At 38.0% G+C, this 25,090-nt stretch overlaps 1 protein-coding gene across 1 annotated transcript in view; it reads left to right on the forward strand.

Moving 5' to 3' along the window:
- Positions 1 to 3,481: 3,481 nt before the first annotated feature.
- The window catches only part of prex2 (phosphatidylinositol-3,4,5-trisphosphate-dependent Rac exchange factor 2), a 155,553-nt gene continuing 133,944 nt past the window's right edge, over positions 3,482 to 25,090 (forward strand). Inside the window, exon 1 of the mRNA XM_056248832.1 lies at positions 3,482 to 3,925. Coding sequence (XP_056104807.1) covers positions 3,788 to 3,925 — 138 coding nt within the window. The 5' untranslated portion in view covers positions 3,482 to 3,787. The remainder of the gene's footprint in view (positions 3,926 to 25,090) is intronic.

The raw sequence follows: 25,090 nt of genomic DNA on the forward strand, positions 1-25,090 counted from the left end.
GAGTCGTCTGAAAATTTCAGGAGATGACATGCCCCAGTATCATACTTAAAGTCAGAGGTGTAAAAAGGAAAAAGGAAAGGTGCCAAAACAGTCCCCTGTGGGGCACACCCACATTACTAACTGTCAGTTCTGACCTACAGTTTTGTAGGCGCACATACTGTGGTCTTTCTGTCAGATAGTCTATGATCCATATTACAGTGAGCTGAAATGAGCTTATCTCGGTTAAGCCTGGCTGCATGTAATTAAAAGCACTTGAGAAATCAAAGAACATACATCTCAATGTGCTCCCAGCCTTGTCCAGATGTGAATAAGCCCTATGTAGGAGATAGATGAGGACATCCTCCACTCCCACATGAGACCGATACACAAACTGCAGCGGATCCATTGTACTTCCAACCATAGATCTTAGGTAAGGAAGAACTATCCTCTCTAATGTCTTCATCAGGTGTGACGTCAGTGCCACCGGTCTAAAATCATTGAGGTCCTTACAGATCCCCTTTTTGGGCACTGGCACCAGACAAAATGTCTTTCAGAGAACAGGTACCTCCCCCATTTTCAAACTCACATTAAACATCTGTGCCACAACTTCACTTAGCTGTTCTGCACATCAGGACCTGCAGGCTTTAGTTATTTCTCTATGGTCCACTGTAATATGCAGGCCACCAGGAGAATGGGGGGCTATGGTAACGGATGGAGCAAGGTGGAGGTATAGAAGATATGCCTGCTGAAGTAGAAGAGGAGAGTTGCATGTCAGGCAACAGTCCCTGACTGAACCGATTGAAAAACATATTCAACTCGTTGGCTTTGTCCAAACTCTGATCTGATTGTTGAGTACTTGATATCTTATATCCAGAAATCTTTCTCATTCCACTCCACACTTCTCTCATGTTGTTCTGCAGCTTGTCCTCTATTTTCCTTCTGTACCCTCCTTCACTTTCACCTTCAACTCTGCACTTTTCTCTGAGCCCTTGTCACCCGCTCTAAAGGCACACTTTTATTTTATTTGTGTTTGTGTGTGTGTGTGTGTGTGTGTGTGTGTACAGTAGTGGCCAAACTTTTTATCAAATATTTATGACATATTTTGTCTGCATGTTGTGAAGTTGTGCCTGCAGTGTAAAACTAATGAATGCGTTCCATGTTTCAATTGTATATGAAACATACCGAATTGTGCGGACATCATGGTCAAGTGGTCATACAGTACCAATCTTGCACTCATTATTCCCAGCCTATAATTCAATAAATCATGTAGCTAATAATATTTTTATTTTTTATTAAAACTATAATAACCTTATCCAGAACTGGGAGAACTGAAGGTTTAAATACACAAGAGAGACCAATCAACAGAACTGGGAATATGTGCGTTACTAAATTCACAATGGAAACTAAACACTGATGGGCAGGCAGACGGCGAAAAACAAAAAACAAACTGAACATACACCTTCCATTGACTTTTGTTGTTATAAAAAAGATAATATTTTCCACCCACTAATCCTCATTATAGACATTATTTATCATGTTTATTTTTTTGGGGAACCATTTGCTGAATGCTGTCAGTTCAATTCAGTGAAATCTGTAAAAGGATTTGATGTTCTCTCAGTCCCTTCTTCCTTTCTTTATCCCACAGAAGTGACAAAGCTGCCATCTACTGGTCAGGTTTTAATTATGAGTTTAGCATTATAGTATTTACAATGAATAATGTTCCTAAAGTATTTGGAAATGTAAGCCCCCCCTTAAAAATCTATCATTTCATTAAAAAAAAAATCATTTAAAAAATCAAGTGGCACCTGCAAAGAAATTTTGCTTTTTATTATATATATATTTTAATTTTGTTCAGTAATGGGTCTAAATGTTCATCACATTAACTATTATCATGTTCCACATTTGACCAAAAAAAAAGTGTCCAAATACTTTTTTGTCTTAACTTTGAACAGTTATATATATATATATATATATATATATATATATATATATATATATTTCAGGTTACCTAAACTAAAGTATCCAAATACATTTTGGAGCCACTGTATAAATTTCCCTGCTGTAGCCGAAAGACTCTTTACAACAAGCATGAATCTCTAAATACTAATTTAGAAAGATAAGATTGTTCTGCTACTAATTATAGGAATTAATTACATATATTTAGGATCTGAATATGTCAGCAATTAGGATATGAATATGTATTACTAAAATGAACATTGTAACAATAATCAGCTATGCATCATAATAACATTCGAAATTATTTATGTTATTGTTTACAAATTAATGTTTTATTTTTCCCATTGAGACCAAGGGGTAAAGGCGATTTTCTAACACTAGATGGCAGTGTCTGATAGATAGCCATAGAGAAGTGTCACATCCTCTCACTCACTCAGCTCTGATGCTGCTGGATCCCATGTCTTCATAAACTAAACATGCATCAGTTCACATCATAACATTTGAACCCAGGCTAGTTGATGGCCTCTGATTTGACCACTCCAGCGCTCCTCCAGAGGATACTGTGCTCAATGAGTCAATAACTGTGCGGTATTAAATATGTGGCTCGGCTGATCAAATTTTATTGAGCAATTTCAATTTGGCAGACACTGCACAGGGCAAACACTCGGTCCGTAGAGGGAAGTAAGCAGGCTGCTTATGAGAATACAAGAGCACAGGACACATTTTAGAGACCTCCATGCTTGAGAGTCAAATATCATGCAGGGCATCCTTACAGCTTTTATAGATTAGAAGGGGGTTTCTTGCATTAAAAACGTACTGAATGTGTTAAATAAGAAAACCATGAGATTAATTGTTTCTTATAGGTTTATGGTAAATTTGAATCTTTGCAAATATGGAATGCCACCAATTGTGGGAACATATCTGATGATGCTCATAAAGTCTTCTTTCTATAACTCTCTCTTCAATCTCACTTTTTAATTATGTTAGGGAAAGACATATTCATTGATGCATGCCATGTTTGACAGTATTATGGTTTATGTTAAGGTAAAAATAACTTTTTATCCAAGTCAAGACAATACAGTCAACTGAAAACAACAGAGAAGCAAATGCTGAATAATATATATATATATATATATATATATATATATATATATATATATACACATATATATATATATATATTTAAAAAATGTATTTAAAAAAATGATTTGCTAATATTATGAGTTATATTAGCCTATGCTATGATAGAGATGTGACAATTATTAACAATCCATAAAAAATTAAGTCTTACAATTATTTGGTATTACAGTGGGGAAAAAAACATTCCAACGCTGTGCATCTGTGAAACGTTTTAAACATTTTCTTATGACAACATTACATGCTCTTACATAACTAACACAACTCTTCTCTTTAGTGGCATTCATTTTCAAAGTAATGTAACTTATATTGGAGTCTGGGAAAGTCTTGCATTTGTAATTACCCCCAATGTCATCAACATTTCCCCACTGTGCTGGCACGAATTCCCAGCCATTTATTTCCTGTCCTTTTCGTGCTGGAGGGAGGCTGGATTTAGGATGAAGGTCTTGGGAGTCACATGGACCAAAGTTTTTGATTGATGTCCAAAAGCCATTACTACACTTTTCTCAGGCGTGTAGACCAGTGCTGAACTTTGATGCTGCTTCTGAATGCAGCCGGTTCGTAGATTGTTTTTGAATCGCGTTCATTTGTTTAGGTGAATTTGTCCGCTCCTTAAAAAAAAAAAAAATCATGTTTCAAACCTCCTCCAGCCGGTGTCAGTTCGTTTAAACTTCTCCTATTGCAATTCTGAAGACTTTTTAAGAATACCATCGAAATGACTGAGGAAAGCAAAGCCGAACACAGAGCCGAAAGTGGAAAAGATTTAGAGAAACAGCTTCGTTTGAGAGTTTGTGTTTTGAACGAACTTCTAAAGACCGAACGGGATTATGTCGGGACGCTGGAGTTTCTCTCGGTAAGTGCGACCTGGTTAATTGTTTCATTAGCTAATATATTATTATTATTATGTATATGTAGCCTAGATCTATCCCATACGGCTTGCCACGCGACAAAGTTGAATGCTCCCATTATAATCAAATAAACGCAGCCTACTGCAAGCGCGCGCATCATCCTTGAGTGCAGAACTGCGCGTGAACATTCAGTGAGTTTGTGCTGAACGGTGTGATAAACTGTTAAACTAGGCTATGTAAACTTGCAGTGTATAGCCTACAGACTAACAAATTGCAATTTGCGAATTATGCAGCGATGTTCAGGTGGTCGACTCGACTATAAAGTGATTCAGGACACCGACACAGTCTCCAACACGATCTCATGAAAGTGCGTATTTATAGCACGAATTTTATTTATCGTGCCATTTATACGCCAAAAATAGTTTTTGCATGCTAATTACCATTTGCCTCTACTAGCACAGTTACAGGCTAAACGTCAGTTATTTAAAATACTTTTTAAACATAGAAGTAATTTTTTTTGTTATATTGAAACGAAAGCGTGCGAACAGCGTAGCCTACTGTTGCTATGGTTATACCCATCAGTTTTAGCGTATTTGGCTAAAGATGAAAATACTTTTATCGCTGTTGAAACATTTAAATCTCGCTTTAAACATATGTAGGCCTATGCTTATGTGCAAAAATATGTGCGTTTAAGGGGTTCATCATTTGGACGAGTGGTCAGACACCCTGGACACCTGTAAAATTCTTGTTTTGTTGTCGCGTCGCTTGTTTACAGTGCAGATGGGCTGAACTGAACGCGCGTGTTTAGTGTGCTTGGACTTGGAGTGAATGCACAGCAACCTCTGTTGCGGTCTTGCGGTGAACCTCAAACCCAGACCGTGCCATGCCTGTCAATCCCGCTGATCGATTTGGTTTGAAGCTCTAACTAAGAAGAAAAGCCCAGAGTAATTTGTCTCAATTTAATGTGTGCTTCTTGTTTTTTTTTTTCTGCTTTGGAGCGCTTCTCTCCAGTTCCTGTTGACCCGCAGTCAATGTTTGGATTACAGAGAAAAAAGTTTGTTGCTTAGAGGTTTTATACTGAAGCTCAGGAGACTAGCTCTCAGTTGCTTTTTTAAACGTAGGCCTATCCATTTCGCCTCAGATGTTTCTCCTAAAATTAATATAGACACAAATGTTGACATACAGTAAGCATATACTGTAGACAGCATAGTTTGGATAATTTGGTCTTGGAAGAATCTGATGAGAAATGTTTTCATGACATCTCTGAGTTTTGGCAAAGTCCCTTTTAGACAAGTCATTTCACTCGGCGGCCATCTTTGAAATGCCTCTTGGATTTGCAAGTGCATCTCCTATCTCTTTGAATTGGGAAACATCAAATTCTCCAAAACTGTTCACCAAGCTTTCGAATAAATTTTAAAAATTTGACTGGACTTAAAAACACTGATTGGAAGCAGAACTTAAGAAAACTTACACTCTTAAGAAAAATAGTTCTAAACAGTAGGCTACCAAATTAGGGTTCTTCGGCTTGTAAAAATTAGCAGAACCCTTTTTTGGTGCTAAATAGAACCCTATTTATAAGGTTCCATAAAGAACCATGCTTTGAAAGTGATAGAAACGTAATGGTGTTATAAATAACCTTTTCAACAATATTTATTTTCATTACTATTAGCATATAATCTTTTATATTATTAATATTAATAATATTTTTTTTTTATAAATTATTTATAAATGTAGTTTTTTAGCCCTGTATCTGCCTGGTCTTATATCTTGTTCATGTTCATGTACTTTTATTTTTTATTGACATGGCAGATTGTAGCAAAAATGACAGTGCTCTAATAACAGTTGTTAGCTGAATACATTAATAAATAACAATTGACACTGAACACGATATAGATGTAATGAAGACCAAGTTATCTTCACAATCCCCTATGATGTCTTTACGTCCTTCATTATGTGTGTATTCTGAGTGGCAGTTTCTCTCTGCAGATGATGAGGTTATGATACGTGACAGCATCTGAAATACAATGTTTAGAGTTACATTGTGTCTCTTCCAAGAAATGATTGTTAGGAAATGATTGTAATCATATAATTTATAGACATTTTAAGAAAGAAATCATTTACCTGTTGAGAGTATGTTGACAGTCTGTGTATAGTAACTGTAGTTGTTATAGCTGAGCTTTAGAAAATCAGTAATGAGGCTTTGACAGTTACAGATTTGAAAAACAAAAAGCCGGGAATAAAGAACCCTAAACTCAAACACAAAGAACCATTTCAGCATATAAAGGGTTCTTCAGGACGATACGGTACTAAATAGAACTGTTACTGCGTGTAAAGAACCTTTAAGGAAACCATATTTTTTTACAGTGCACTCAACTTTACTCATTGGTCATTGGAACGGAGAAAAAGGTCTAGAGACACGTTTTTTAAAAGTTGAACTTAGAAACCCTGCAAAAGACCAGGACCCGATCGCAACGGTTAAAGACGTCTGTCTAGCACGTATTTACATTGAAAAACAATGGAAAAGTAGCGCAGTGGAATGGAAGAACACGTTCTGTGTGAACTGCCCCTAACGGCAGCTGCAGTGACGCAATGACTTTACCAATCGGTGATTGGCTCTTATTTAGAAGGCGGGACTTATTCCGCCACATTGCGCGTTGCACTTTCTCCCATTCATAGTAAAGGCTGATTTACACTTCTGTGTCTGACCTACGGCGTAGCCTCTACGCCAGGCTACGCGTCGGTTTTCATTTATACTTCTGCATCGTTGTCCACGTCAATGTGCAATTACACGTGCCGACCGCTAGTGGGCAGTATCCACGGGCATGTTGATGGTGCACCCCACAGTATCAAGGCAAAAGCCGAAGAAGAAGCTGCTTGTTGTGTACGTTGTCGGAAAAGCAGCAGCAGTGATAGCGGCAAATAGACAGCGACTTTTGTTGCAGCTTGAGTTGTTAAATATCGAAGAACGACATTTATAATCTGCAAGTGGAAATGCGTATGAGGTTCTAGCAGACCAATTCCAATGTTTGTGATCCACGTAGAATTGATAGATTTTTGGAGAGGTGCACGTCAGGCTACGCCATAGTTACGCTTGCTTCACACAGGCTACTGCGTAGGTTCAATGCAGAAGTATAAATCAGCCTTAATACGAGTGCACCACCTTTCTGTATATAAAGTCTTTGGTTTTGATTGCAGGTATTTTGGCAAATCTTGGCACAGTTTCAGACATTGATGAGAACTTTTTCTTAAGATTGCACATGAGAGATTATTGGGTCTTTTTCTCAGGATAAATATCTGAGAAGTAGATGCTTGAGCAAAAGCCTCAATTTGCTGTCTTTGCTGTAGGAGAAACAACAGATATCAACACTGAAACTTGCATATGAAAAATAAGATAATCTCCATTATAATCTCCATACTGTCTCTATGAGGGATGCATCTGTCCATGATTGGCTAAGGCTCAGTGAGCAGGGTAGGTAAATGCTTTTGAGTCTGAGCCAAGAACTGAGGCAGAGTAGGGGGATTGAAAGTGAAGGCAAACTGTGGGACTCTACCAACTAATATCATTTCTGCCTCTGCTGGAGGAATAGAATACTGTGAGCTCTTCGGCCTAACAGGGGATTCGATGGCAGGAAGGAAAGGAAAGGATTTTTCTGTTTGTGTAATGCATAATTTTTCAGGCACATACGCAAAACATGTTTAAATAAGGAAATAAGTGACTAATCACTTATTCAATAAAGTTTGAATCTAAATATTGATCTAAAATTGAATAGAGCAAAGATAGCATGAAAAGCGCTTCGAGTTTTCTGAAGTCTGAAATGATTTGTCTAAATTAACAACCTGATGATACTGTAAATGTTGTGGTTGATATCCATATCTTGAGGTTCTTCTGAAGACCTATGGAGTTAGGTGATAGTTCAGGGCAATGTGTGTGTTGTACTGACACGTTCCCCACCTTTCATGCACATTCACATGCTCATGCTCACATGTGAATGTGGTTCCTATGTTGGCATAGAGGATAGAGGATTTCATTTTGATTAAAACAAAATGCAAACACCATGGTCAGACTATTTCTATCCATTTAAATAAATCATTAGCCTGTGGAGAATGTCATATTTGGTATTAGGTGACCTCCAGAAATTATGTTTTATTTACAAAGTTTGGGAGGAACACGTTCAAATTGCCTAACCAATCTGCAAGAGATGAGGCTTAAATATACTGTATGCAGAGCCGACTCACCTATGTTCATTTACAGTTTTCCGCATCCCACCACCACCTCGTCTCCTCACACTCGCCTGGTTACTATCCTAACCAGAGATACGGGTGGAGTACTCTGAGTTTGGGCCAAAATCCCGAGCTCGGGAGTCCTCCCCTCGGACAGCACGCCAAATACGCATACCTCTTGTTCCATCTGATTATTTAAGTGTGAACTCGTGAATAATGAATTATAACTATTTTATTAACCAGGTCAGATAACGGATCACTAGGACCACATTTGGATGTAGTCAAAGGAGAACTATTTTTTCATTGTAGCCAGTATTTTCAGTCACTTATTTCCATTTGGGAATACGTTTATGAGAATATGTTCTGAGACTCCTTGCCATGTTATAATTAGACAGTTTTTGAGCAGATTTGCAACCTCAGACAACTCACTTTAAAAGTTCCAGTTTACTTTGATTATTCCCAATTGGGTTGCAGTTCCGGCCAAACATTTCAGTTTGTTTTATTGCCAGCGCTAAACATAATGTCTTCATTCTAACAGAAGTGGAAAAAGTGAGTTGAAGATGAAAGCTTGCCGTGGTACCCCTGAGTGTGATTAGGAGGTCAAGGAGGGAACTTTATCAATCCAAGTCACTGGGAAATATCACCCACATGCTCTCAAGGATCAAAGCCTCCACGGGTGCCGCTGCAGGTCTGTGACTGATCGCTTTCAACCGATCATCTTCCGCATGTGCCTTAAACAGAATTCCTGAATGTCTGGACAAAAAAAGGAAGAGTTTTAGGCTCGGGAGGCTAAAGGAAGCTTGTGCAGAAGTGAAGTTAGACGATGACAACAGTCCACGGTAGAGGACAATGGATATCTGGGGTGGTGTTTCATGGCCTGGAGGGCCCAGAGGACCAGTGCCATGCTAAACAGAGGGTATTTTGTGTTTGTGAGAATTAGATGAAGGGGGTCGCTTCCAGACAATGTGGCTCCCCGGTGAAACCAGCCTGGAGGTATTGCCACGAGAGGGACTGTGACGTGAGAGCCTGGGCTCTTTGCCCTCTGTTGTAAAGTACATTTCCTGGTGGAGGAATTCCAGAGAAGTTAGAAGAAATTCGGAAACAATGGCGGACAAGTTGCCTTGTTTGAATCCAGGGGAGGGTTGGCTAGTTCGTATTAACTTAGCCTGCTAAAAGGTTAATTAGTTCTTGGAGAGAAATTGTTCTTAAAAGCTGTTGTTGGGTTGATATTTAGTGTAAAATACCAGCTGCATCAACTGACAGTTATTTGGCATTCAACACAATTGTGTCTGGCTATCAGATTAGCCAAGAACAGTATCTGGCAATTCACATGAGACAGAGGAAGTCTCTTAAAAAATATCTTCAGAGATATCCGTAATATGGCTTATGTAATAGCTCGATATAGATCTGATAGTGGGAGGTTTCAGATAATCATGTTTATATTTGTTAACTGGAGGCTAAGAATGATGATCCTCTATAAGAAGTGCCTCACTGAGAGAAATAGAGAAATAGAGAACAAGGAAATAAGAAGTACAGCTGACCAGCACGAGCATGCATGAGTACTTGTAGAGCGAATCTAGGAGTGAAAGCTTTCATGTCCTACTTTAGTAGAAAAACAGAGCCATGTCTCTGCATAATGTGTTCTCTGGAGTCTAAGCTCTGGATTAAGTGGTCCCTCTGCAGCGTTTTCCTTTCGCAATACCTTGTGGGTTTAGACGAATTGACCACCCAATATACTTTTTTAAGGCTTAATAATAAAACTTCAAAAGGGATTTATGCACCACAAACTGCAACTACTTTTATTTTGCTTTTGGGGTAAACAAAAGTTTTTAAAGACCCTGTGGACATTTCTTAGTCGATTTAGAAATTAGTTCGAAGATGATGTGGTACAGTTTAAATGACTTGACAATAAGGATTTCTACTGTTTGACTGATTAGAATGAAAATTGAAGTGCAGCTTACCCACAAACACAAATTAAACCTAGTGCTGTGCTGGCTTAAATAATTAAACAAATCCTTATGGGGTATTTACGCTTGGTCACTCCATAGACTTTTAGTTTTACAGATCAGGACATTGCTAAGTATAAATGACACTTTTGAGATATATCCAGTCACTCAGAATGTGGTTTAAGATGCACCAAATTTGTCTCTGCCAAGTGTAAATGGGTCTTGTTGTTCAGACCAGTTACATAAACTTTACTCTTTTCAAAAATATACAATTTTACCACATAGCATGCTAAAACATTTGTAATACCTTAAGAATTGCATAGCAATGCCTTGGCAACCACCCACATTGTGGGGGTGAGTTATGCTTGAGGCAAGCATTGCATTCTTAAAACAATTAATATGTTTTTTTTTTAACCTAAGACAATATAGGTATATGCTTAAATTGCTCTGTTTTCTTTTTTCCCTTGTTATGTTTATTTACACTCAGTTTGAGGCCTGTTGATTTGTTGCTGTCACATGACCAGCACTAATACTAAAGGGAGGGTTTCATATCTTTTCCCAGCCAGGCAGTGAACCCTGCAACCCCGTCCCATGGGGTCACAGTTCTCCATCCTCAACCTCTTCCTCTTGGTATCCTGGTTTATCCATCTGTTGCTCTGGAGACTTGTGGGCTTGATCATCATGCCCTCTTCCCCCATTTCTCACTGATGAAAACTCAGTTTTGCTCTCAATATTTAGTTTGTTTTAGACACTTTTTATTGTTTGAATCGGTGTTTGGCATTTTTTTTGTCCAAAACATTTGCTCTTAAAGCTGCAGTCCGGCATTTTTCCTCTTTGTCGCCATCTCTGTTCGAAATCTGCAATTGCAGTCATTCGCGGAATTATCAACTTTACGTGGGTTGTAGTTCAACACCCTCGACACGGCACAGCGCGGAGGAACACAGTGTTTGAGGAGAGTGTGCAGCTGTCAGTCACCGCGCCGATGTGGATATTGTCATTCAGAATCACAGATTATTCTTTTTGGAAGTATGACCAACATAAGAATTTTCACCGGGAAATGTCATCTGAACTAGTAAGAAACATTCACTTTTGTTCTGGTTCTGACATTGCAGTAAATCGCGCTGATTAAATCTAACAATTGCTTATAAGTTATCATTTCACGCAAAACCGTGCAAAGTAGCTATACTATGTTCTCAAATTGTTAATGTTAACAACGTCAGCAAGCATTGCGTGACTACATGTAATGTCCTTCCGATATTATCCTTGTTTTCGCATGGGTCCGGTTGCAGTCTCTTTTTTTTCTGTAGCCACTCCGAAGTCCGAACGAAGTCTTTTGCATGTTACAGCGGGTGAGTCTCTAGTTGTCACTGATGATGATCGTCGTTTGAACCTTTCTGGATCCGCCATCAAATTGATAAGTTTAATTATATCAAGTGGTGTGAGAAAAGGCTATAAATCTCCACCTCCAACATCCTCACACGCAATATAGCTTATACTAGCCGAGACTCCTCCTTTATGTGTACAGATGTGACGTAATGACGCAAAGACATGCTTGAATCTCCCGCGGAAATCCACCAGTACCACTAAAATTAAAAACATTATTACAAGCTTACCGTTTTGCATCGAGCTAAGGCAAGCAGATAGTTTTGAACACTGGCTGGTTATGTATTTTATTAAATATGTATTTTGGATAATTTTTAACCCAAAAAAAGCTACGGACAGCAGCTTTAAGACTTTGCTTGACACCTTTGAGTCTCAAAATTTTTTACTCTCAACTTTGTTTTTGAAAATGAAAAGGTATGCTAAGTGAATGCGGTCAACAGTCACTGATAAATGAAAAAATGAATGGTAAATGAATGATTCCGATTGTTTCATTTTCAGTGGAATGACAGTCTTTCCAACTGTATGTAGTGTATGTTATTGACCCTTTCACCGCCATTGACAGATATTTCCGTCATTTATGAGACAACGCTTCCCTGCCATTGATGGAATTTTCCGGCTTTCCGTGTTTTCACTGTTATATGGTAGGGGGCACTATTACATATCTTCTGAAAGAGTACAGAAACTTCAGATCACAAGACATGTGAAGAAGAAACAGAATCAAGTGATAGCATATGTAAGCAGATGCATACAGTATGTAAAATAACGCATATATCATCATACATATCATCAATATCATCAACATTAAACATCATATAAATCAAAACTGCCTAATGTTACAGAATGAAATGTCGCAGGAAGTGGACTGTAGGACAGTCCAAGCTTTGGGGGTGTTGATGGACTCGATCTTCTCCTTCTATAGTTTTTGATCATCGTTCTGAATCCGTTTTGGATGTTGTCTTCGACAAAAAGGCGTTTTTCTCAGTTTGTTGCTCAAAATGTTTTTATTTTATTTTATGAAACACCCACATTTAAGTGTTGATAAAAAAAAAATGCGTTTAGCTAAAATAAAAGCAGTTTTTTTGTTTAAAAGCAGAGGCTCCGTTCTTTCTTTTGACATATTGCATGTTCAGATATATATAACAAAATATTCTGGGGGCCATGAAAAGTTTGTAAAAGTATCAAAAATCACCAGCATTTTTGATAATTTTCACAAACTTTTCATGGCCCCCAGAATATTTTTTTAGCTCGCAATTTAATAATATTAATAAAACGCTGCCAGGAAAGAGTTAAGGTAGATAAAATAATTAATCCTCATTTAAGTATTTGAGACACTAAGTAAAAAAAAATTGGTAAATGTTTGCAAAACTCCTTTTTGGAGTATCACTTTCTCACTCTCACACTTTTTATCCCTGTCACTTGCCATTTTTTTTACAGCCTTTACCTCCTGCATATGTTCCATCCATTATGTCCCAATACTTTGTTTACAGGGAGTTGTATTTTCCCCTTGCTACATGGAGGATCATTAAGATTCCAATCTTACTAATGAGTTCGGCTTTCTTTTTCCACTGTATGGTCTGACGAGTTCTCATGCGCCGCAGACAGGCGTTATAACCAGCAGAGGTTTTCCTTTATCTTATCCTGAGCTCTTTTTAAGCAATGTGCTTACTAGCTCCCTGAGGATCGGGGCAGCTCGCCTCATTCCAAATGCACAGCATGAGCGAAAAATGTGTCAGCCATTTTTCTATTCCTGTGACAGTCCGATTCATGGAAGAGAACAGAGGCTTTTTGTGCCCCTGGGGGAATTTAGAGGTGAATATCGGCGTTCAGTCTGAATTTACATGATGGTGCTTAAGAACAAGGAAGTTGTCGCTGGTGGGGAGGAATTGTGCCCTTCCTGCTGTTGGGGTCTTTAGGTTGTTTGTTTCCGTGATTGAGCTGGAAGCGTCTAGTCACCTGTGAAAGCCCTCCATCATTCGGCTGCGGCTAAGTCCCACACTGTTTAAAAAGACTGAAGTGATTTAGTTTATGGCCCTCCGGGATTTCCTCTCAATTCACATCATCCAACAATTTTATGCTTCTGGGGAGCAATTGATTTGGTTCTCCTGGGACTAGCACAATAAAAAAAATAGTACATAGAGTGATGTTTACGCATGTCCCATAATTACCCTCTTGTGTGTTTTTGAAATTGTTTTACACTTGGATCCATCTGTGTCCCATTGCGTTACTGTGCAGTCTTGTGTGTCATGTTTGTGAGTGCACAGGGGACTACGAGGGTCTCTGGCCGTTGAGTTCCTTTAGCTTTTGTGTCAGTGTGAGCAGGATTTCCTTCCTTCCTGCCCCTCCCCTCCTTTTACATTGTGCTCTGCTTCCCCTGCACATAGAGATGGCTGTGGAGGCACACGGGCCGCTCCACACGACTAGAGTCTATGCCAGGGCATCTGTCTTAGATCAGTATCTGGAAGACAGCATCTGAATAAGAAACCAATGGTCAGACTTTTTTTTAAAGAATATATCATGGGTCATCGTGACATTTTTTGGAAGATATTTTGTCTCCTATGAGTTTTTAATGTGGGCTGATATAGTCCAAGAGATGGTGAATGTCTTTGCATGGCCAGGTGGCATTTCAAATGAGTGTACGTGGGCAAGTGTCAGCATCTATATGGGGCATCTATGGTCATGTGAAATAGTAACACAGAAAGTTGCAGTTGCAATACCATATGATGAGTAAGTCATCATGAAATCAAAATTAACTATTGTGAATCCAGAAATTGACTGTAAAAAACAACAACAAATACCTAAAATAAGGTATTAAACTTTTTTTTTTAATCCAATCTAATGCATTCACAAGAACCTCTGGGAATGCCATAAGTTAGAAAATTACATATATATATATTTTTTACATTTTACTGTAAACATACATCTCTTGTTGAATATAAGAAAAAAGTGGAAAAATAAAGGGGTTTTTTACAATACAAAATGGATTCTTAGTAACTCACATTGGGCCCCATATTTATAGACTTTTCGTATAAATGTAGTTAATTCATTTTTACATGCATATTTTTCAGTCTTTCAGAGTAAAATGTTTATTCTATGTTTTGTCAGATTAATATACATGGTGAGGTATAGTGAATCAATTATGATTAGCATTTTTCTAAATATTTTCAATTATAATTTTTTTCATTACAGAAGAGTAAACGGTTTCAATTTGCAAATACTATTTCATGTTGACTTTAAAGTGTGATATTTGAAATTTTCACTTTGTTGTTTTATTTATCTTTTTTTATTGATTCGGTTTTCTGAGTTCTGTATACTCAAGACATTTTTTTAAATGTTGATCTCAAGGCATAGTTGTAGAAGATATTATTTACATGATTGTAGTGGCATGTTATTTGGGATTCCTTCTCAAATCCTTCTCAGCCTTCTCATTTCTTGGAATTTCTTAAAATGTCTGAATCGCAAAGGAGAAAATGTAGGTGAAAATCCAGTGTAAAGTGCACATGGAACTTGAGGAACGTGAAGGGCTAGAAACAGTGAGCTGGCGGAAATGATGAAGGAACCGACCGGCAATTTTAAATCAAATCTGTCCTTGATACCCTTTGGCCTTTGTTATTTTGTTTTGTTGTTGTGGAAACAGTTCACAATCATTGTATGAAAGTTGAAATAGTGTGTAGTGCAGTGACTGAGTTCCACAATATCCTGTAAAGCATATCAAAGTGCTTCCTTGTAACGGTCCCACAAAGCCTTTTCATCGCGTGCTTCCTCACACTTCTGGGGCCGGTTGCACTAGATGGACGTAAAATATGTAGATGTACGTCTACGCTGGGCTTAGCTACGTCCAGCCTTCCGATAAATATTTACTTAAAAAAAAAGAAGGTTTTTTTTTATGACGTACGAAAGTTTTGGAGTCAGTGTGTAAACTTGATTGACACAATGTGAGTTTGTATTTATTTTTTAACGTGCGAAAATTTCGGACGAGAATTTCGTCCGTCATAAAAAAATTCGGATCGGGTTAAATTTTTTTCAGTTTTTCGCATCTGTTGCAAGCATTTTGAGAGATGTTTGGACAATTCAGAGCCACCGAACAAGGGAGCACCAAAATACAAGTCTGTTCAGGATCAATTGGTTCACGGAAATTGGTGGTCTTCTTTTTAATACGTAGCTCCAGTATCGCTGGCAAATCATACTGAGCCACTGACATCCTGAAGTAAACTTTGAATCGCTCTGGATAATCCCACAGCTCCTTGATAATACTTCAGCTTCTTGATAAGGAGGTGGAACTCTCCCTCATCTCTACGCAATTTCAGGATTGGATTTTCAGGATTGCTCACGCTGTTGTTGTTTTGTTCAAACATTTTGGACCATGGCAAGCAGACTTTGAGACAAAAAGAGGACTAGAACGAAGATCAAAATCTTTCGAGATGCCGAGAGCTCCACGTCCGCGACTAACTTCGACTTGACAGAGTCAAGTCAAGTCAAGTCACCTTTATTTATATAGCGCTTTTTACAATACAGATTGTATCAAAGCGCTTCACAGTGATAACATGAAAATAATATAACAAAGTTTGTTTCTAAAAGAAAATTGCGTCAACATCCACCTTAAGTAAGGCAGATCAATAATATTATTGAATATTAAATTCAGCTTCTTGATAAGGAAGCTGAAAACGAAAATTTCAGCTTCCTTATCAAGAGACGAAAATTCGTCTCTTGACAGAGACGCGAGTGTTCCATGTACTTTATTATACAGGTGAGCAAGCATAAAACTAATCAATGTTATTTAGTTCAATGTGATGTAATGTTAGAATTTGATCTGTATGTTATTCTAATGTTGATCTAGCTTACTGCTAGTCTCATACAGCCAACCAACAACCTAACTAACAACATTCAACACACTCAAATGCCGTTTAGTGTGATAGTGTAACTGTTAGAGCAAGTGAAACAGTGCTGCGTTACCTCAAGTTTAATTCGTCTAATAAACTGACCTGTGTGAGTATTAATTCAGGACTTGCGTGTAGTTCGGTAGAATGAAATGTCCTTATTCCTTTATATCCGCGGGACTCGCGTTGCTTGTGACGCAGGTATACGTCTCTCTCATTAGCAATCGTGCCCTGCTTCATACCACAGTCATGTTAAAAACATCACTGTATTCACTCATCCATAAAAGATCCATCAGCTTGACGACAAGATCTATAATTCCGCTTAATTCCGCGATATACTCCTTTGTTATTGTAAGAGGTTAGCGACCCCTGGTGGCGAAAAATCCTACATATTGTACCTTTAATAGCCTTCGCATCATACTCAGTGTGCAAGCCAAACACAAATTCACGGACTTTGAATTTTTGAAAGTCTTTGAATGAATTTTTTCAGGGGCACAAATGGGATCAACCTCATTGCATAATAACATTAATCGATTATGATACAATAATAATGATCGATAGAGCATAATATTATATAATGTATAATGTACTGACGCTAAAGGTTCTTGCACACTGAGTCCGTAATTCTCGTATATAAATACGACCTCATGTTGTGTCAATCACGTCATACTTTTTTTTTTTTTTTATTGGACGGAAAAAAATCATGTAGCAAGTATTTTGAGAGATGTTTTTACAATTCAGAGCAACCGAATGACCAATACGAAAAAACAGATACGAAAGTTTCGAACTCAGTGTGCAGTGACCTTACAAATGCACTGTTGACGCTCGTGTAGCCTCTCGAGGATAAATCGAAACAAATGAGCACAGCTCACAAAAAAAAAACCTCATGCATTATCACATGTATTTCCATCCAATCAAATCCGTTTACAATTTTTAAATAAATAAAAATCAGACCAAACACATTTTTATTTTTATTCAGGAGTTATGTATATACAAAACGATAACTTTTGATAACAGTAGCCTATTGATAAAAAAAAAATAAAAAAATTGAGCAAACAAGCAAGGACTGGTGGGACTTGACGTGGAGTTGGTGAAGGGAGACAGACTCGTCCAGGGCGGGCACTAGGGACTCACAGGGCGGGCCAGGCCCCCCAATGCCCGGCCATGACGCCGGGACTGTGTGCAAGGTTTCTGTGTGTGACGAATTTTTAGGATGACGAATATGAAAAAACGCATACGAAAATTTCGGACTCAGTGTGCAAGGACCTTTAGTCTCAGACGTGCACAATGCCTAGATGCTGCAACAGGTATTAATTCTTCGCAGGACTTAAAATGCATTTTACGTCCAGCCTAGTCTTACAACAGGGTTATATGTCCAGCTCGTGCAAAAGACCCCAGTTGTTAACAGCTGAATGACAAGTTTGTATGAGATTTGAAGTTGCAAAGCAACGTTATCATATAACAGATGTACATAAGTAAAGCCCATGCTGACAGTAATTTTATCGCTGGAGGTCGCCAAGTTGACGTACTGTTGGTTGCTCTTTCCTACTGCTGGTTGTCCTGACATTATTGGTGTGCTTGTCCTAAACTTTTGAAAATTTTAAAGAACAAACAAGGTGTAATATATCTGTTAAATAAAATATTATCTGTAAAAAAAATACTATTCTATTTTAACTAGACTCAACAGCTTTTCGTTCAGGCCGCCAGTCTGGATTTACAATAATATGTTTTGAGGTGCACAATTTGTTATTTACAAACTAGCCAAGTCCACCTACTTTCACGTTACTCACGCTCATGATTCTGTCTGCTTGAAATATGTCCGGTGAAACCACATTGAATCGGAGCCGTGTTTCTGTGACGCACATGATGTTTGCATTCTCGTTTTCTGAGTCAGCACTTGTAACTTGATCATTTTATTAGTCAGAGAGCTTAATTTCAAGTCTGCCATGACATAGCAGTTAGTCAGTATCAGTTCCTTTTCCTTCAGCATGTGTGTGGATGTAGACATCAGGTGCAACAGCTGTTGTTTTTAGCATAATGCAAATTGTGCCACAAGTATAATCCATCGTTGAGAGAAATATTCCAAATGCCAGAAGTAATGCCAAATGTATTGACCCTAAACTTTTGCATGGTAGCATCAAAATACACACTTATTAGCACATGTTGCTGGGGTGGGGTCTGTAAAGAGGCATGTAAAAGATAATGACTTACAGTATTAAGAGACCTAATGCTTAAAACAGCTTGAGGATATTGTCAATTCTTTGCCAATCCTGGCTGCAGTGCTTCTTTATCTCTGATTTGTTATTCAATCCGCACATAATCAAACATCCAACCCAGGTGACAAATTGAGTGAGCACTGTTTCATCGTACAGGTCAGTTAAAGGCTAGTGCCTGGAACTGGAAACCGCAAGTGCAGCTTTTAAAGCTAAGCCCCAATTCTTAATCATTGACAGACTCCATGATGCCTTCCAAAGTCTGATTCACCTCAAACCTTTGCAGGATTGTCCTTTGTGGCTCCACTGTGATCGGCGACAGACCGCTGATGCCATCTTCCCTGTCTCTTGTACTCCGCTAACTAGTCCCGGCCTCCAGCGGAGTGACTGGCATGCTGAAGGGGTTAGTGAGGGCCACTGTTCATTCATACACAAAGATGGCATTGATCCCAGAACACTTGGAGGGGGCACTTTTGGCCGGCCCTTTTCATTGACATTCAAGCTGTCTTTAGGGATTTCCAAAAGGAAAGACAAAGTTGTTTTCTCTCTTTCCCTCCGCTGACAGCGTCCAATTGCAACCAATTCTGAGGTTGTTAGATCCCCAATAGCATCAGATCCAGTAAAAATTGGCTTTATTGGACAACCCTAGACAGAATTCAAATCAATAGCACAGATGTGTGTGCCACGCATGCTGACTGAGCTTGATACGTGCAGTTTAAAATACTGCTTGTCACTATGGGCTTTCAGACGCCAGTCTGTAATGGGATTTTGGCCCCTCGATACATAACAATAGGCTTTGAAATGCACATGCAGTAACATTGAATTAGCTATTATGAATATAATAATAGGAGATGTGTAGAAGCATTTTGAAATGCTATTTACACTGCATATTTGTTTGTCATTGAGACAGTTGGACAATTTGTCACGGAGCTGATACAACACCATCTTGGCCCTCAAGCCATCGTTCCTCATATTGTTTTCATGAGCTGCAGGATTCAATTTATTGGTGTCACATGGCAGTTCTTCTCAAACATAAGAAAAAAATAACAATTCCAGTCTGGTTTTGTGCCTCTTAAGCTGGAGGACCAGTATAGCCTTACTGTTCACCTGCAAAACTGGCTGGAGAAGACAGTCAAGTGGGTCTAGGATTGATTTAGATGTTTAGCTGGTTAAGGTAGTTAAGTAGCTTGGCTGAGAGACATACAATCTATTGGGATTGGTACAAATTAGATTTTCAGAATAATAACATTCTTCATTTAAAAGTCATTAAAATCATACAGTGTGACCAGTGTAGTCCAATTGACCGTTCGCAAAGACCCGCCCCCCTTAGTTACTGTCGCTATGTCCGACAAGCTATGCTGCTCTCACACACACACACACACCATGTTCTCACGCAGTGAAAAATACATCGCGGACTGACAACACACTGACAGACAGGACAGACCAGGTTACTTTTCGGTTACTTTTGATATTAAACATATTAAACAAAGTCTCACCTTTCAAATTTGGTCATTTTTTTAAAAGAAATTTAAACAATAAATACCGTTTTGTGGCTCTTTAATGTGTCGTGACAGATCGCTGTAGAGCATCAGTTAAAGCTGCTCGTGATCCGATCATCTCTTCCTTCTAGTTCATTTATAGCATCAAATAAACATGAATGAACATAAGAAGGAATGTTGTTTTAACCTCAGAAAGGCATCAGTACATTCCGTTTTTCAAGTTCAAATCCTCCCATGTTAATCTACTAACTCTCCTGACTGCTTTGTCAGACAAAATGGCGGATGGCGAAGTATGATTGGTCAGATCACCTGTCAATCAAGCTCCCTGCGAAGGGTCAATTCACAAACAAATGACTCTTTTGAACCGTTCTTTTTAGTTGATCAGAAACATACAGCCTGGCCAGTGTAATCCGATTCACGAACTAATGACTCTAATGAAGTGGTTCTTTTTACTGAATCAAAAACATACATCGTGACCAGTGTAGTATGACTCTTTTTTTGTCACACAGATAAAAATTTGGCACATAGAGGACAGTCTGAACATTAACCACAGCAAATTTGGAGTCTCTCAAAGTCAAACCATTTAGCGCCACCAACAGCTAAAATTTGCACTCATATTTATGCTAATAAATTTAATCCGATTTATGAACAAGACTCTTATAAGCCAGTTTCTAAAATGTGGTCCTGTTTGAATCAGTCTGAAACACTAATCACTGCCTTCTGTTAATGCTGTATAATTTGCAGGGAATTTAATTTTATATTATTTTCTTTCGGCAAAATGGACCTTTTGTTTTTGAAATATAGAGAATCAGTCAATCTGTATCCACACCCAGTCCTATAAGCCAGTGTCTCAGGTTTTCTCCAAAAACCAATGCTAGTCTTCTCTGCAGGGTGTAGTGCTTTGTGGTGTCTGTCTGTCCGAGGTTTAAGACGCATGATAAATGCGGGTTACATGCACCTAGACAAGTGGGCGTTTGTGGAAAAAACATATATTGAAAAATGGCCTTGTATTTGTTAATAAAAACAAAGGCAAGGCCATGCACACATGAGGTTTTAGCATGTCCCAAACCAGCATGTTAGCTCCCAGTGCACATATTTATAGTAAGTGTTTCCTGTGGATGTTTCCCATTGGGGTCTGCGGAGGCTCGGATGGATCCTGATGGTGTTATTAGCCACCATAAAACACAGGCTTGTTTTATACTCTTCTTTGGATCCTCCATGAAAAGCCTGTTTTGTTGCTTGTGTTGTCTTTCTCCAAATTTGGTATAATGTCTCACACTGTCAAAGCAAAAGCCTCTCATGGCATACAGGCTTTGTTGACGTTGTGCAGAAATAGGCCCTGGTAAATTGAGTTTTTCCTCCACAGGAAGAAAAGCACAGGCCATTTCCTCAGACGCCCTGGTGTGGGTTTATGAAGGAGGAGGCTGGACTGTTCATCATCTGTCTGGAAAAAGAACAAATGAATGACTATGGGAGAATGTCATTTAATGATACATATACAGATAATACAGATAATTATGCAGGATTAATAAATAAAATGATTATTAATAATAAATAAAAATAAATGTAAAAAATAATTTATATTAAGTGTTAATAATAATAATAATAATAATGATTAATATCTGGTTCCAAAATGCATCTTATTAACATTATTATTATTATTATTAATTATGATGATGCTTTATTATTATTCAATTATTATTAGTTGTTATAAAGATGCATTTTGTAACTTAACCAGATGATGTAGTTACATCATCATCTACCATCAGGGCTGGCTAACTCAGTTTGCCTTAAAACTACCAGTATGAATAAGTGTAAACAAATATCTTTATTCGTTTTCTTCATCCAAATACCAAATATTTACTCAGACTTTAAAGGGTTAGTTCATCTAAAAATCACATTTCTGTCACCCTCATGTCGTTCCAAACCCGTAAGACATTTGTTCATCTTTTATTTTGTAAATAATGTTTTTTTTTGCGCAAACAAAGCACTTGAGTCGCTTCTTAAAATTGAGGTTAAACCACTAGTCACGTTGATTAGTTTAATGATGCCTTTACTTTCTTTCTGGGGCTTGAAAATGGTAGTTGCGTATCTGTCAATGGAGGGACAGAACTCTCTCAGATTTCATCAAAAATATCTTCATTATTTGTGTTCCAACAACGAATGTCTTACAGGTTTGGAATAACATGAGGGGGAGTAATTAATGACATAATTTTCACTTTTGGATGAACTAACCCGTTTAAATTCTGTGCTGTTGACTTGGTGCAGACCCTGAAAGTTTTCTTTCACAGACTGAACTAAAGCCTGACCCAATTACCACAAAACAGAGAATCAGTGGATCATCAGTGAACAAAGAAGCCATTCATAAAATTATGTTTTGAATGGAGAGCGTCTGCATTTCAGCAGACACGAATATTAGCAAAAGTTACCTGTGATTGACCACAAACGTCCATTCTGGAACCGTGTAATATTAGAGCTTTGGTTAACTCTATTTTTGTTCAGGTTTCCAGGATTAGTAAAAAGGCACTAAATTCAGAACGAGAGAAAAAGAGGGAGATTTTCCATAAAACAGTCTTATGCGTGTTGCGTGATACATTGGTTCCATATTAATTATATTTGTTTTATTTATTTTGATATTTAATCTGCATGCTCATTTACCCTATAGGTGTACAAGATTAATAAAAATAAAATACTTAATTTTATTAACTTAATAATAATAAAATATTATTATTATTATTATTATTATTATTGGATAAATATGGGCAGATGTTGGATATTTAATGCACATGCTCAATAGGTGTACATGAATAATAAATCAAATAAAATAATAATAATAGTAAAATATTTAAAAATTTACCTTTATTTATTTAGACAAAATAGTATATTAGTCATTTATGAAAATAATTCTCAGATTATCTTTAATGTCCATAATTGTAATATTGGTACATCCCTAGTCTTGTATTATGCTGTGCAGATTTAGTTTCTCTCTGGATGGGATTGGGTTTGTTTTCTTTATTTGTCATGTGTTATTGCAGAGGAGGAGAATATTTATCCGTCATGACTTTTTTCTAAGCCTGTCATACTTAAGTTGTGATCGGAAAGAACATAATTTGTGTCAGAGATTGTTTGTGCAAGCCTGTCATTGATTTTTCAGGGAGAATGACAGACAGGTATTTTACATAATATGTAGAATGTATCCTGTACTCATAACATTTGGGGATTGGATGAGATAAATGCTGGAATTTAGTATTATAGTGCATAACCAGAGTGGTGTCACAAAGCCATGGCCTGTCATAAGGAAACAGGCAGGGCCACTGAATGGCGTCTAACTGTAACTGCAGAGTTATACAACGAAGACTGGCATTGTGTAATTTCCACCAAATGCATGTATACAGTATACACATGAGCCGCAAACAGAGCATGATGGGCGGAATGTATCCTTAGCTGGACAAATGCGTAAACATATTCAAACCTATACAAACCTACACATGCCACTTATACATGTATTGCTTCCTGGAGGCAGTAAGTAGAGGGAATGGCAAGAATTGTACATGCATGAATGCATACATGTATTGTACACTACCGTTCAAAAGTTTGGGGTCAGTAAGATTTTTGTTTTTAAAGACATTACTACTTTTATAAAGCAATGGCGAATTAAATTGATCAAAAGTGACAGTAAATACATGTATAGCCTAATGTTGAAAAATATCTCAATATCTCAATTTCAAATTAATTATATTATTGGGAACTTTCTATTCTTCAAAGAATCCTGAAAAAAAAAAAACATTGATAATAATAAAAAATATATTTTCTGAAGGTTAATGTGACACTGAAGACTGGAGTAATGGCTGCTAAGTAAATTACATCACAGGAATAAATTGCATTTCAAAATATATTAAAAAACAGTTATTTTAAATGGTAATAATAATAAGAACTCCCTCCATATTGCATTGCTGTCTAAATATTTTTTCTATGAAAACTTAACTTGCAAGCTGGCAATTAAGATATTAATATGAGAATGACTTTATGGCTCAGTGCAGGTTCAGAGCGCTCTTGTATTCGGTCACCTGGCTGTCTAATAAAGGCTGGATTTACTGCAGCAAGCTTCTGTCTGAAGCTGAAGACGGCAAACCAGTGGCCATGTGTGTGAGTTTGTCTGCGTGTGGTGCACATCCATGAATTTGTGAGTAAGTGCTTTGGACTGAATATTTGTTCTTTAAAAGGGACAAGTTGTTTTTTCCTGCAGTCTCCTTGGATCACATCCACCTTTTCACCTCGAAGTTCCTCACTGACCTTCCTCAAGTCTCATGCTCAGAACTGGCACTGGATTCAGTCTTTTTTCACTGTATGACTGTAGACAAAACAGAGAACTTTAAAGGGACAGTTCACCCAAAATTAAAATTCTGTCATTTACTCTATCTCATTTTGTTCCTGACCTATTTTTGTTCCTCTCTTTTTAGGCCTTGTCCACACGGACACGGGTATTTTTATAACCGGAGTTTTTCCTACAGCGTTTAAAAAAAAAAAATCCCGTCCACACATGCTCGGTCTCCGTCTACATGAAAACGCAAAAACACGCTATCAAGCGCATGCCACGCCAGCAGGCGGCGATATAAACCTTAACCGTAAAGCCACGTTGGCCAATCAGAAGTGCAAATCTGACGTCAAACACAGCGGATAATGGCGCACACTCTGACGTCGCAAGGCAAAAACCACGGTTTCACTGTCGACACAACAACACTGTAACCAGCGTTTCTGAAAATCCTCACCCTGGCAGGGGTTTTCAAAAATGTTCGGTTTCAGTGCGTTTTCGTGTGGACGAACGGCCGAACCGCGTAAAAAAAGTCACGGTTATAAAAATACCCGTGTCCGTGTGGACAGGGCCTTAGTTCCCTTTCGAAGGGAACTCGAACTGCGTCAAGCGCTAACGCCTCAGCGTGACTGATGACTGAAACACTGTAGAATCACGACAATCCTATTGGCCGGCGTCAGCCATGACGTCATGCTCTAGCGCGACCAGGAAGTATAAGAGGA

The sequence above is a fragment of the Rhinichthys klamathensis genome, unplaced genomic scaffold, assembly GCF_029890125.1.
Source record: "Rhinichthys klamathensis goyatoka isolate OS25496 unplaced genomic scaffold, OSU_Roscu_1.1 h1tg000059l_1, whole genome shotgun sequence".
Lineage (NCBI taxonomy): Eukaryota > Metazoa > Chordata > Actinopteri > Cypriniformes > Leuciscidae > Rhinichthys > Rhinichthys klamathensis.